The 13,384-nt window shown below is 26.0% G+C and overlaps 4 protein-coding genes across 9 annotated transcripts in view; 2 read left to right on the forward strand and 2 right to left on the reverse strand.

Moving 5' to 3' along the window:
- LOC126904481 (uncharacterized) overlaps nucleotides 1-13,384 on the reverse strand; it is a 125,999-nt gene that overhangs the window by 104,519 nt on the left and 8,096 nt on the right. The gene's annotated exons all lie outside the window — the stretch shown is intronic.
- The window catches only part of LOC126904488 (sperm-associated antigen 7), a 186,647-nt gene that overhangs the window by 18,944 nt on the left and 154,319 nt on the right, over nucleotides 1-13,384 (reverse strand). The gene's annotated exons all lie outside the window — the stretch shown is intronic.
- On the forward strand, nucleotides 847-2,455 carry LOC126904490 (uncharacterized). The gene is made up of 3 exons (XM_050683571.1): nucleotides 847-957; nucleotides 1,090-1,462; nucleotides 1,786-2,455. The coding sequence occupies exons 1-3, from the start codon at nucleotides 880-882 to the stop codon at nucleotides 1,968-1,970; spliced, it is 636 nt and encodes a 211-aa protein (XP_050539528.1). The 5' UTR covers nucleotides 847-879; the 3' UTR covers nucleotides 1,971-2,455.
- On the forward strand, nucleotides 4,042-10,109 carry LOC126904487 (GILT-like protein 1). Of its 2 annotated transcripts, XM_050683564.1 has the most exons (6): nucleotides 4,042-4,530; nucleotides 4,751-4,849; nucleotides 6,023-6,154; nucleotides 7,567-7,731; nucleotides 8,237-8,383; nucleotides 8,456-10,109. In XM_050683564.1, the coding sequence occupies exons 1-6, from the start codon at nucleotides 4,450-4,452 to the stop codon at nucleotides 8,582-8,584; spliced, it is 753 nt and encodes a 250-aa protein (XP_050539521.1). In that variant the 5' UTR covers nucleotides 4,042-4,449; the 3' UTR covers nucleotides 8,585-10,109. The 2 variants fall into 2 exon arrangements, with proteins under 2 accessions (XP_050539521.1, XP_050539522.1); XM_050683565.1 differs by lacking the exon at nucleotides 4,751-4,849 and having other exon boundaries at nucleotides 4,059-4,530.

The raw sequence follows: 13,384 nt of genomic DNA on the forward strand, positions 1-13,384 counted from the left end.
CTAAAAAAATATGAAATTGTTATGTAAATATTACATTATTATCTAAATTATTATTATTAAACTAATTTAACTAGCTTGTGAACTGTTTAATAATAAATTAGATGACCTTAGGTAACAATATTTTATCACAAATTTAGTATTCTGTATTAGTCTCTTATAATTTTCCTCAACTACAATATCATAACTCTATAACCTTAAATATTATTTTAAAAACATCTGTAATTAAAATAATCGGTGGTAAGATATAAAATAATTTATTGCTGAACATCAAAATAAGTACTATCATTATGAAATCATATAATATGATTAATGTAAAATATCTAGGTTTAAGTTATTGTATTTAATAAGTTAATTATATACACCGAGTAGGGTCATTAAAATTTATTTTGTGCAACCATATTATTCTGGACTTTTAATATTGTTTTTATTATATTTCAATCAACTCTAATAAGTAATTCTAAACTTATTAAAATGATGTATTCTTTAACCTTTCTGCTATTGCCACCTAAAAATTATATATAAAATTACATAAATTTTTATATAGAAATTGTTTTTTAAGATTGGGATAAATTAAATTAGACCTTCCAAACATTTTTCTGAAATTGTGCTTATGTTACAACTATTAATTTGTATCAAATCACCAAAACGGAAAATTTTACATAATACTCTGTCATCGGCATTTTAAAGTTTTTGCAACGTTAAAAGTACATATATTTAATCTGACCTTAAATATAAAATGTTCTTTAATGACGAGAAAGTTTCGATAATATATTTATTTTTAATTGATAAGGGGCGCGTATTAATTACACTCTCTAACTTAATTACACTGTAAATGTTGATAAATGAAATCAATATAAAACAATCATTGTTTTGTGAAAAATGTCTATTATATTCTTAGACTTTGTTCAGCTTAACAAATTGGTTAGAAAAAATTTATTCTTGTATTTGATAATGTATGTAAGTACAAATATAATTTTATAATAGTTAAGTATTAAGAACTATTTAAACCTAATACACTTTTTTACTTTACTCTGTGCAAGTTTCGTGTTATAACTATTTTTTAATTAATTAGTAATTAACTATTTTTAGTTTAAAGGACAAAAACTGATGTTATACACTCTTGCTTTAACTTCTCACATATTAGCTGCGCCACCATCAAAATCATCGGAATTAGCCAAAGTGCTTGATATCAAGACTAATGTTACTTCGGGACAAGTTGAAGACATCCTCCGAAAATTGTCCTTAGCATTGGCCCCGGACTCTTCTGTGGAAGGTCGCAAAGAAATACATTATAACAATCATCACAATTCTAAACCGCATTACAGTGCTATAACGTCGCTTATTCATTTGTTAATGACCATTGGAAGTACCATTGCTCCGTTAATTGGTGCCATACTAGGTCCACTTTTGTCTAACATAGCTAATGGGATTACTTGGGCGATCACTCATACAATCGCTTCTGGTAAAACTTTTATTTAAAAATGTTATGAAACAGCTTTTATTTAATTTTATAATAAAAAAGTCGTTCCCTCTTTCATTGTAAAATTTTATAAGATAATTATAGTTGCGGGGAAAAAAAACTACCTTAAAAGTTACCATAGAAAATGAATATTACAATTAATCAATTGGTAATTCAAATTGAAACACATGTATTATATTTACTATATTATCATAATATTATGAATAATCCCATAAAGATTTATAACCTTTGGTAGTTATTTTCAAGTAGAATTTCTATTTTGTCTATTTATTATATCGACACTAAGGGGAAATTTTATGTTCTAGGTTTTTCGTTCCATAATTTATTTAAGCCCACTTTAGGACATGGATCCGAATACAGTCATTATCATCACCAACATCATCCAACAACTTACATAGCAGATGGCGAATCAAATGGAATCGTTGATCGTGTTGAAACATCCACTGCCGGGGAAATAGAAGCCGCAACCGTAAGAGTCATTGGAACATAATAAAGCACAAATAAAATTTGAGTATAAAAGAAGGAAATGCAAATTTAATTATTTATTTTTAGCAAATTTTTAATTAGTAAATTAAAGTAAAACGTGGGGGGGTATAATGTATTTTCGGAGTGTTATTATTGTATGGTACGTTATACATTATTACAAAGCTACTAGAAATTAACTCCAAAATTTTTATATTTAATTTAATATTATATTGTACATAAAATATACACAATATAAAATATGATAGTTATAATTATTAATATTGTAATTTAAAAAAAAATTAACTATGTAACACTTTAAAATAAAACCAGGTTTTTGCCCCAAGTGCAAAACTAGCATTAAAAATTACTTTCAGAAATGAAAGTAAATTCTGTCATACCTAATGACTGCTGTTTGTAACTAGTAATTTAACATGTAATAAATTTGAAAACTGTGTATTTTCAAAAGTGTATTAAACAAAAATGAACTTCAAATATAATATTTTCAATAGATGAGGCAATATAAATATGTAATGTCCCATGGCAAATAGAAGTCATGTAAAAAATGACAATAACGCAACGACGCTTAATTAAATGTACTTATTCTTTAAGAAAATCGTGTGTTATTCACCAGATATTTTTATTATAAAACTTTTTATTAACTTTAGATTACGTTTTAATAATAATTATATCAATAGATTTAAGTTGAAACGAAAACTTATTTTAATAAAACTTCTTTTAATTATTTCGTATTTTAAATAATAGTCTACTTTGAGAAGAGTCGTTATAGAAAAATATTTAGACGAATAAAAATATTTTTTAATTGTAGTCTAATGAGATTTTAGGACGATTGTTTAGAAGTCAGTTTTTAATGTATTCATAATATTGATTGGTCCATATTGTGAAATAATAAGATATTTAGCTCCAGGAGATAAACACATAACTATAAATTATTGAATTACGTTATAAAAACATTATACTAATAAAAATGTCACTTTGCGTCTTTTAATCTTAGGAAAGACTTGTTTTTGAGAAATATTTTCAACCTTATCATTGAGAAATTTAGAAAAATACTTTAGATTTTTATAATATGTAAGTCAAGGTGTCGTATTAAGAAGGTTTTAATATTATAAATAAAGATTATTTGATGTTATATTTCGTGTTTGTTTGTATTGACAAACTTTTTATTATAGAATTTATTTAATAACAAAAACAATATTTAATTAAAAACACAGTCTAACCCGATATAAGTTAGAGAAGAAGGAACGCCCATTAGATAATATAAAATTTTCTTTTATAAAACTTACACACGTTTACTTGATAAAAATACTATTTTTCAATAACAAATATCTGAACTTTACATTGTACGACATGAATTGACCTCGTTTATGAAATTTCACAATTTGTATAGATACATACAAACACAAATTGATTTTAAGAGTTCATGATTTATGCCACTGGTTTTTACTAATTCCCATAAAAATAATTTATGGGCATTTGTCAAAAAATATTTTCCATGTATTTAATTTTATTCACATAGGAATTTAACGAATTCGGAGTACCGTTATAGCGATGTACTGGCACTGAAAAATCATAAACATTACAATTTAAGTCACAGCCATTTCAGTTTTAACGTGAAGGTCTGATATAAATTGCACTGTGCGTAGTTAAACAAATATACACATGTTAGTACGTCAATATACGTGTGAATCGATGTATTAAGGTAAATAATTTAAGCCCGATGATCAATTATCATTTGAATGATTGAAAGCAAAATCCTGACAAATAAGCAATGGGCAACGAAAAAATGTGTCGTCGCCGTTTCTATTTTATCACAATTCAAGATGACTGCTAAATATTTTATTATATACGTGCTCTTGATACTTAAACGAGTTTAAAATTTTAATTATCACTGAAGTATAGGCGATTACACTATACTTTATTGTCTTGGTTGGAGTACCTACACTTGAGTTTCAACGAACAATGTCGCTATTGTTGTCGTACTTGGATATGTCAATCTAATACAGGTATTTTTCATTCAGTGCGTATTGACAATATTACCAGCTGTACCTGTTAAAAACATGCCGTTTTATTTATTCTTTGTGTAACTGTCAACTCGTCCATAGGTCATGATTTTTGTAGCTCGTGTTCATCAATAACGGATCTAAACTTCCTAATTGAAAATTACAGGTTTGTCACCTAAATGCACGTCGTGTACATCAAATGAATACCGCAAATCGGAGAGCAGATCGTTTACCTTGCGGTGGCATTGAACAGGTATACACATGTCTAGTACGTGGGGGATCAAGTCGCTCATTACACTTGTGAGTGGCAACGTTATGCAAGAACTAAGTTCGTCACATGCTGTTAATCGCGTTCTATAAACTGGTTTGGTGTAACGAATAACGACCATAACATAATTGTGCCTCGAGTCGAGATTCAGTGAGTCGACGACAGTGTCTTGGTCGCCGTCTCATCGAAAATAACTTTAAGGATTAATTAACGAAATGGCGATGAATTGTTTATTATTGGCGTGTGCGGCAATCGCAATTTTCGGCAATGCGCAAGGAGTTGTCGAAAACGAACGGGTAAGAAGCAAATACAATGCATTTAGATAATAACACTAAACACATTAACCTACTAATTTTCTATAAAATCTCATTTGCATTTTAATAAAACGGGCGCTAGTCTCATTCTCTTGTACGTAACTAATGCATACACCTTATTATCGACTGTCAAATTAACTATTACAAACACAATCGCTACAGTGAACTGTGGGGATTTATCATTGTTATTTTGTCGTTAAAGGGGTTCGGGGACTATATGAAAAGTATAATGGATTCAATTACAAACGTCCTGTTTGGACAAGACGAGGATCGATCGGAACTGCCGTATGTGGGCAAGAAGGTAGTTTAACGTGTACATTAGTCAAAGTACAATTTAATTATTTTACGTTATGTAACTTCTTAACGACTAAAAATAATAGTAGTTAGTATGTACAAGAGATACAAGAAGCTCTTAAAAATGGGATATATTAATATTTGACGGGTACAGGGGAAAACGGTACAAGTACACTTTTTTTTTATTTTATCGTTCGATTTGATAGCTCATTAGTATTAGTATCCAGTAATGAAATGCATTCCATAAAAAATGTCTTCATTATTCTGATATTTAAGTGTCTATTTTATTTTATCATTAAAATAATAGAAATGAATAACTTTATTTTTGCCTTCTTGGAAAATTTACAGAAATGTATAATGCCCGTTTTCCCATGTACGCTTTATTTAAATAAAGGTTAATGAATTGAAATCTTTAAAATTATTATTCTACTTTGTGCCCTTAAAGTTACGATTGATAAATTATGTTGATTAAGAAAATCAGCTTTGTTGTTATGTTTCGACATATTAGGTCAAAGAACAAAATTGAGTTTTTAAAAATGTAATAAATAATATATATATATATTAAGTTTCTCTGTGCATTAATACATTACTATCTCAACAGAAATGTAATTAAATGCTTAGTTCTTCAGACGTTATTATATTTTATTAAAGGTCACTTAATTATGTATCATTTTTTCATAGACATGCTGCTAATTAGACTGTATTTAATAGTAATGTAAAATATTTTTAAGATATAATAAAATTTACAAGAATTTATACTCCAATACGAATGTAATTTATTAATTCTCCACAAAATAGATGTATACACATGTATTGTGATAATTTTTATTTTTTCTTACAAACATATTCTATGGCTTAAATATAAATATGTATTTTTTCAAAACAAAACTTTAAAATATAAGTACATTGTTAACACGAAAAGGCTGGATTGGGAAATACTTTATTTTTGGACAAATTTCAATTAAGCGCCTTAAATTAGCATAAATCAAAATGTTTTGTACGCCTTCCACACGAGTCTTACTTAATATTGCTTTTGAATGTTTACTGATAATTTGTTTGAATTCAATTAAACAACTTAATAAAAACAACTTTTAATTCAGGCGTAATACAATACAGAAATAATAATTAGACACAATATCACTAAATTGTTAGAATTTTAATAATTTTTTTAATGTTATAGATTAATATGGATGTTTATTATGAATCACATTGTCCTGACAGCAGAGATTTCATAAGAGAAGCACTGCACCCAATTTTTTGTAAAATTCAACCTTATATCAATTTGAACTTGATTCCTTTCGGTAAAGCCCACGTAAGTATGACATGGCTAGAATTTTGCGATAGATTATTTTAAAACATATTTTAAGTAGTAGATAAATGATAATACAAACAATATCATTAAAATTATATTAGTATTTCAAAGTTATAGCATTTTAATTACAAACTTTTACCATAAATACAATGGCATAAATTTGTAATAAATTAATTATTTTTAAATTACAGATATTTTTCGAAAGTGTGTAATACCAGAGTTAAATTTGTCGTTCAGATTATTTGTATTATTTAGTAAGAATTCCTAAAAAATCATAAGTTAACTTAAACTAAATACATAATGGTATCTTATCATTGCTTGAATAGTTAAACAATGTGTAGATCAGAGAATTTTTTTTTATTGTTGAGCTATTAATAATGAATACATGTAATTTTTTTAATAGACTATAAAGCATTTTATTATTTTACATGTTACTTAATGAGCTTCCTGTTTATGTATATAACGTGTCTATGACATGTATTTGATTAAGATATTGGATATTATTTTATCTGTTCCACAAAACGGAGAATCATAAAAGTTATCTTCAGAGAAATTATGAATTAGTTAAAAACAATAATAAATAAAAAATGTTATTTAAAAGATAATTAAGGACATCATAGAATGAAAATTATTGTGAATGCAGAATATTTATCACTGCGTACATGACATTGCAATAGATTGTGAAGAGACTTATAAATACTCTTCTTTACTTTATATAAATATTATACTTTAATATTTAAATTCTTAAATTTCCATTCATAGAAGTACAGATTATTAGGTATTTTAGTCCACTGTTCTAAAAAATTGTAGGAAATTGAAAAAAATTTGTATTTAAACTTGAATAATTTAAAATTATTAATTTAAGGACGACCGTTGCCATTAATGTAAATCACAATATCTGACAAATTAGGCAGTTTACTATTTTTCTATAATGTGATGGGATAATCTACTCCTTGATAGAAAAAAAAGATATATTCGTAAATAAAGTAGATTTTGGTCAAATTGAATTTTCAGTTGATATTATGACTAATATACTAATATTGATACTAAATTTTCATGTTTAAAGATGTTTAAATCCATAAAGTCATTTAAATTTAAATTAAAGCAAATAATATCTTTTTATATGTAATTACTATTTAAAAAGAACCGTCAATACTTCTGTTTTATTTAAAGTTTATATTTTAAAATACATAAGCTTAACGATTCAAAGATTATTTTAGTATCTAACGTTTCAAAAAACATAATGTATTTATATTTACTTAAACAATTTCAGTAAATGAATAAACTATTTTATAATATTCAAAGGTTTCAAAAAATAAATGGATTAGAAAGGAGGGATAATTTGAAGAGAGTGTCAGGCCATCCTTCTAGCTGACAAATAAAAAAAAAATTAATAAAAATGTAATTTTTAGAGCGTTGAAGGTGGTGGATTTGAATGTCAACACGGACAAAAAGAATGTCGTGGTAATACAATTCATAATTGTGTACTCAAACGAATTGCAGACCCTGTTGCTCAAGTTGATTATGTGAATTGTGCTATGTTAAATCCGGATAAACCAGGTCATATTGAAACAGCGGTAATTCAATTTTAAATAATTAGAGTAAATTTAGCAAATAATTCATTATAAAACAGTTATATACAATACTTTGTTGAAAAAAAAGTCGTATTACAAGAGGATATTACTGTAAATTTTATTGATCAAATTATTTTCATTGTTTATTGTTGATGTAATTATGTAATTTTTTACACAGTTAGTATGCCATTAGTATTAACACGTCGTATAATATTCACTGTGTAATTTCATAAATTACATTATTCAATAATCATTCTATCGAATCACTATTGGAAATAATTTATAAGTTTTAAACAATCTTTTTTTAAACTTGATGTTTATGAACTCTGCTACTTGGAAAGGTTTTTTTTTTAGATTTTATTTTTTTGCTGGGTTTCAAGAGTTTACAATAAAAACTGATAACTCAACTAATGGAAGTTGGTTGAATTTTGATAATCAGTTTGCAGCATGACTGATTAATTGTTAATCAATTTAAATAAAGTAAATACAATTATTATTTTCTTTTTAGTGTGTTCAAATATCTGGATTGAATCCTATTGAAATTGAATATTGCTATAAGTCAAAAGAAGGATATGAACTGATGTTAAATGCAGAAAGAGAAACCAAAACAAAAACACCTGGACCTAGATTTGTACCAACAATTATATTTGAAGGCGTATGTGTTTAAAATATTTCACTATTTCTACAAAAAATTGCGTGAACCGTTATTATTATTTTTTTTCCTTAGGTGTACAACGATAGGGACCAAGTTTCGGCTTTTGAAAACTTAGAAAGTACTATTTGTGCAAAATTACTGGCACGTAGTTTCAATAATGTATGCTACCAAGGAAAAATATCTAATGCGATTTCCTGCTAAAAAGCTTGTTTCTCCTATATAAATAAAAAATAAATTAGAATTCATAATTGTAATTTTTAATAAATGTCACTTCTGTTATAAATAATACCTTTAAGTATCAAATTGATGTAGAAATTTAAATTTGTATCTATATTTTAATTATTTTTTACTAGTTTGATTTTAAATTTCTTACGAACACAATAAGACAATTTACGTTTAACAATTTAGAAGTAAAATTAAATATATATGTTTTTACAATAACATTAAGTTGAATTAAAAATAACTATTTTTTTATAAAATGCTGTCTTTATTTTAAATAACATTAATTTAGTATAAATTATTAAAAGAGCTACTATGGTGGATTTTTTTAGATACGTCTGAATTAATCAATAAAAGTATATGTAAAATAGTTTTTAGATATTTTTGAAATGAATGAAATTAAATTGTCATATATAGTTTTGATTTTACGATAAATATGTGAAAAGTCATGACTTTCCGAGGTCTACCAGTAATAGCTTTCATAAATTCCTGTTCCCGTTATTTATATAAATTATTTTTACTATAATAATCACATATAATTACTGTGATTTCATAACAATTAAAAAAAATGAATAGAATTAGTAAACATTTGTTATTTTAATTTTTAGTTGTATAGAAAAATATGAGAGATATTTTATTCAAATGAATTAAATGAACAGTAAAATTAAATAATAGCCTGGGGAATATTATTTCTAATTATAATTCATTAAAAATTTTAATTTATGGAATATTTTTTGGAAGCAAGTAGTATGACGAAACGCAGAAACTAATATAAAAATTAATTTAGATATATTTATATCTTACTTGTTTGTTTTTTAAATAAATTTATTGATTTTTATTAATGGATAGGATTTATTTAGTACGAAACTTGAAGAGTATCTAAATAAAATAATGCGATTACGACGTAATCGTGAAAATATTTTTTCAACTTGTTATTTTTTTGGAAAAAAACTTAAGAAAATGATATTGATTTAAATGCAACGTACCTGGAATAAAATAAAATTTATTTTTCGTAGATTAATTTAAATTAAAATGTGTAAATACAAATTTATTTCTTTTTTATGTTGTAAATGAGGTATTCAAGTCATTACAAGTAAATATCTGTCTTGAGAATATTCACATTATGAATTTAAATTAAAAATATTTAGTTTTACAAAACAAATGGACGTCACAATAAAATCTTAAAAATAAATCTTGACAAGGGCAACAATCATTTAAAGAACTAAATTTGTATAGAATTTTCAAACTAGGATCTTATTCTCTTAGAAAATGTATATAGATACTAAAATAGGGGAAAGCAATACTTAAAGGTAACAAATGGAATCATTCATATTTTTTATAAACTTTAAGTGTCTATGTTACTTACAGTGTATAAAATACACTTATAACACTGGACTTTTCGCATAATTATTTTTATTGTATTTGATAAAATGTTTTATCTGTTAAGTTTTTAGAAAAATTTGTTAAAAATTTGATTGTTTGATTTAAATTAAAGTAATTTTTTATATTTTACGTTCTTAAAAAATATGTAGAACTTATTAGAAACGGCGTAATTAGGCAAAATAACTGCCGAGATCATTTATGATCTGATTTTTTATTTGTAGTTTTATTTTATTTCTATTTGTCTAGTGTTCTAATAAATTGTGATTTTAAGTTTTAAAATTAAATAATTCAAATAATTTTGTGAAAAACATTTCAAAGCTAATTTATGGTAAACTGAAAACACAATTAAAATTTATTTGTTAAAAAGGAACTTCAAATTTAAAGTAAAGATAAAAATAATATTAAATACATGCATTTGAATTTCAAAGGAGTTTTAAAAAAAATGCAAATATTTCATAATATAATGTAAAGAGAAATTGAGGAGTCCAAATGTTTTTATATTATTTCATTAGTAAAAAAGGTTTTGATTGTAGACCTTAACTATGAAGTCAATGCTACTTACGGGGGACAAACGTTTCAGACACATATTTTTGTAGAACACTAAAAAATTCTTCCCTTTTTTAATAAAAAATGTATAATAGATGTTTTAAAAAAATTGTCACTTTCTAAGATATAAATAATATTTTAAGTAATTAACAGTAGCTTTATTTAATGACTATACAGGCTCAATTATAACTTATTACTAATAACATTTTATACTCAAAATAATTTTGTTAAACAAATTAAAAAATGTTTTGGTATATTAATTGGCTTAAATGATATGTAAACAAGGCAATTTTTTTGCTTAAATAGAATAAAAAATGTTGTTTGAATCGACATCATTTGATGATTTTTTGTTTAAATTATTTTTTTTTGCGATAAATTAGTGCGTATATACTTTAAGCACTCCGATTATTTGAACAGAAAAAGAGCCTTCTAACACTAATACGAACATTTCATTACAGAATAATGAAATTATTGAATTTCCGTTAAAAAACTGAACCCAGAAATTGTTACGAAAACTGAAATTGAAAAAGAGCACACCAACACTTTTACAGTGATTTCTTTATTAACTGATAATTCTTTTAACTCGAATATAATACAGTCAAATAATAATCTTTTAATCCCACCGTCTGAATTATTGCCAGAAAATATTAACAATACAACTCAAGAAAACACCATCATAATAGATAATTCACTCAACTTTAATAGAAAAATGTCTAAAAAATGAATAGAAAATATTATAACAACTAACACTAACAGTTCGTTGCTAAGTAAAACAACTGAACTCATTACTTCAGAAGCCCTGTAAAAGACAAAAGTGAATGGAACTTGATTACGTGGAAATAATAACAACAAAAATTACGCAATTAGAACTCGGTCTATGATGAACATTGGTAATAAAATTATTATTTCAATAAACTTAAGATTTTTACTATATACGATAAAGTTTTTTTTTCAGAATCATTTTATTCAGTTTGTCCCGAAATCTTGAGTACACATTTATCGTTGAGATGTCCTTGTCTACATGTCGCTATGGATCTGTATTGTGGTGCTGGCGGTAACGTCTACCAATTGGCCAAGAGATACAAACAAGTAAACGCTGTGGATATCGATGCTAAAAAATTGTAATTCGCCAAAATTGTAAAACGCTGAGATTTATGGAGTCAGTGAGAAAATTAAATTTATACAAGGAGAGATTACTTCGAAATTGCAGAAAACTTAAAAAAATATAAGCCACAGGTCATAGTGACGTCTCCCCCATGGGGCAGCCTTGCGTATAAGAATCAAGAATTTTTTTTATCATTTTTCTTATGTGCTTGTTTTTGTATAACTTGAATTGAATTTTTTTAATTATTATAGTTTTATGTTAATTTTTTACTGTAAATACTATATTAAATTACTCTTGAATTTATTTCGTTGATTAGAAAAAAGTAAATATACTCTAATCCTTAAAATTGTTTTGCTAAAAATATTTTTTATATTGTATTCTATAATAAATAATAATTATAAAAAATTAATTACTCTTAGTTATTTTTCAACTGATTAATTTGAAAATATTTTATTGATTTATTATTAAATTAATTTATAAATTTGATTTATGTTGGATAAATATTATTAGAACATTTTTGGTGCTTCTAAAGGCTGTTAAATAAATCATTGATAATTGATAAAAATAAAAAAAATTAATATCTAGTAATAAAAATTCTCTTATTGTTTTGATGCTTTTCATGTGCATAAAGCATAATGAATAAGCGTCAAACTTAATATCAAACCGACATTATTATCGGTTTGTCGCAGATGATAAAAACATCGTTTTTAAAATATATATCTGTTGTTTTTTAAGTTTTTTTTGTGGTGTTCGATTATTAAATCGAACACCACAAATATATTATACTTTACTATACTTTACTAGTAATATATTTTACTTTCCATTTATTAGCCCCTAGTAATCAATTATAATTTTTTGAGTTTAACTAAATTAATTTTTTTTTAATATTAATTATTTAAACTACATAAGGATAAATAAAAAGTAAAAACTCTTAGAATAGTCTCTTTTATTATGTATTTGACTGAAAATTTTGAAATCAATAAAATTCATTAGTTAATCACAGCACCAAGTGCTGTGATCAACTAACATCAAGTGGGCATTAATGATAAAGGAGTCCGAAAAAGTATATTAATATAATAGAAGATATGATGGCACTTGTACCAGGGTAAAAAGCGTAGGAGGAGTATCAGAAGGTTTTCGGGTAAGAGTCGGAGTGCACCAAGGTTCTGCTTTAAGCCCTTACTTATTCTTATAGTGATGGATGAAATTACTAGAGAAATACAAGGAGAGGTGCCGTGGCCAGCTATGATGTATGGTTCAGAGTGTTGGGCGGTTGATAAGGAAGTAGAGCAGAGAATGAGTGTAGCAGAGATGAGAATCTCATCCATCTTAAATGGATGAGTGGAGTGATTAGAAATGATAGAATAAGGACCGAGCATATAAGAGGGAGTATAGGTGTAGCGTCAATCGTGGATAAGATGACAGGAAATAGACTTAGATGGTTTGGTCATGTTATTAGAAGAGAAGAATCGTAAGCTGTAAGAACACTTATAGAAATGAATGTTGAAGGAAGAAGATGTAGAGGAAGACCAAAAAAGAGGTGAAGGGATGCTATTGAATGTGATTTGAGGACAACTGATATGAGCGTAGATGATGTGGGAGATCGTGTCAAGTGGAAGTTTAGGATAAGGGTGGCCGATCCCAAGTAGGTGGAATTAAGGCGAGGAAGAAGAAAAAGAAGGAGTTAATCACAGCACCACAAGACCAACACCTTCATAGTTTCGCATTAAAATAAAAAAAAAAAAAAA

This window comes from Daktulosphaira vitifoliae, unplaced genomic scaffold (genome assembly GCF_025091365.1).
Source record: "Daktulosphaira vitifoliae isolate Bord-2020 unplaced genomic scaffold, ASM2509136v1 Scaffold_4, whole genome shotgun sequence".
In the NCBI taxonomy this organism is placed as follows: Eukaryota; Metazoa; Arthropoda; class Insecta; order Hemiptera; family Phylloxeridae; genus Daktulosphaira; species Daktulosphaira vitifoliae.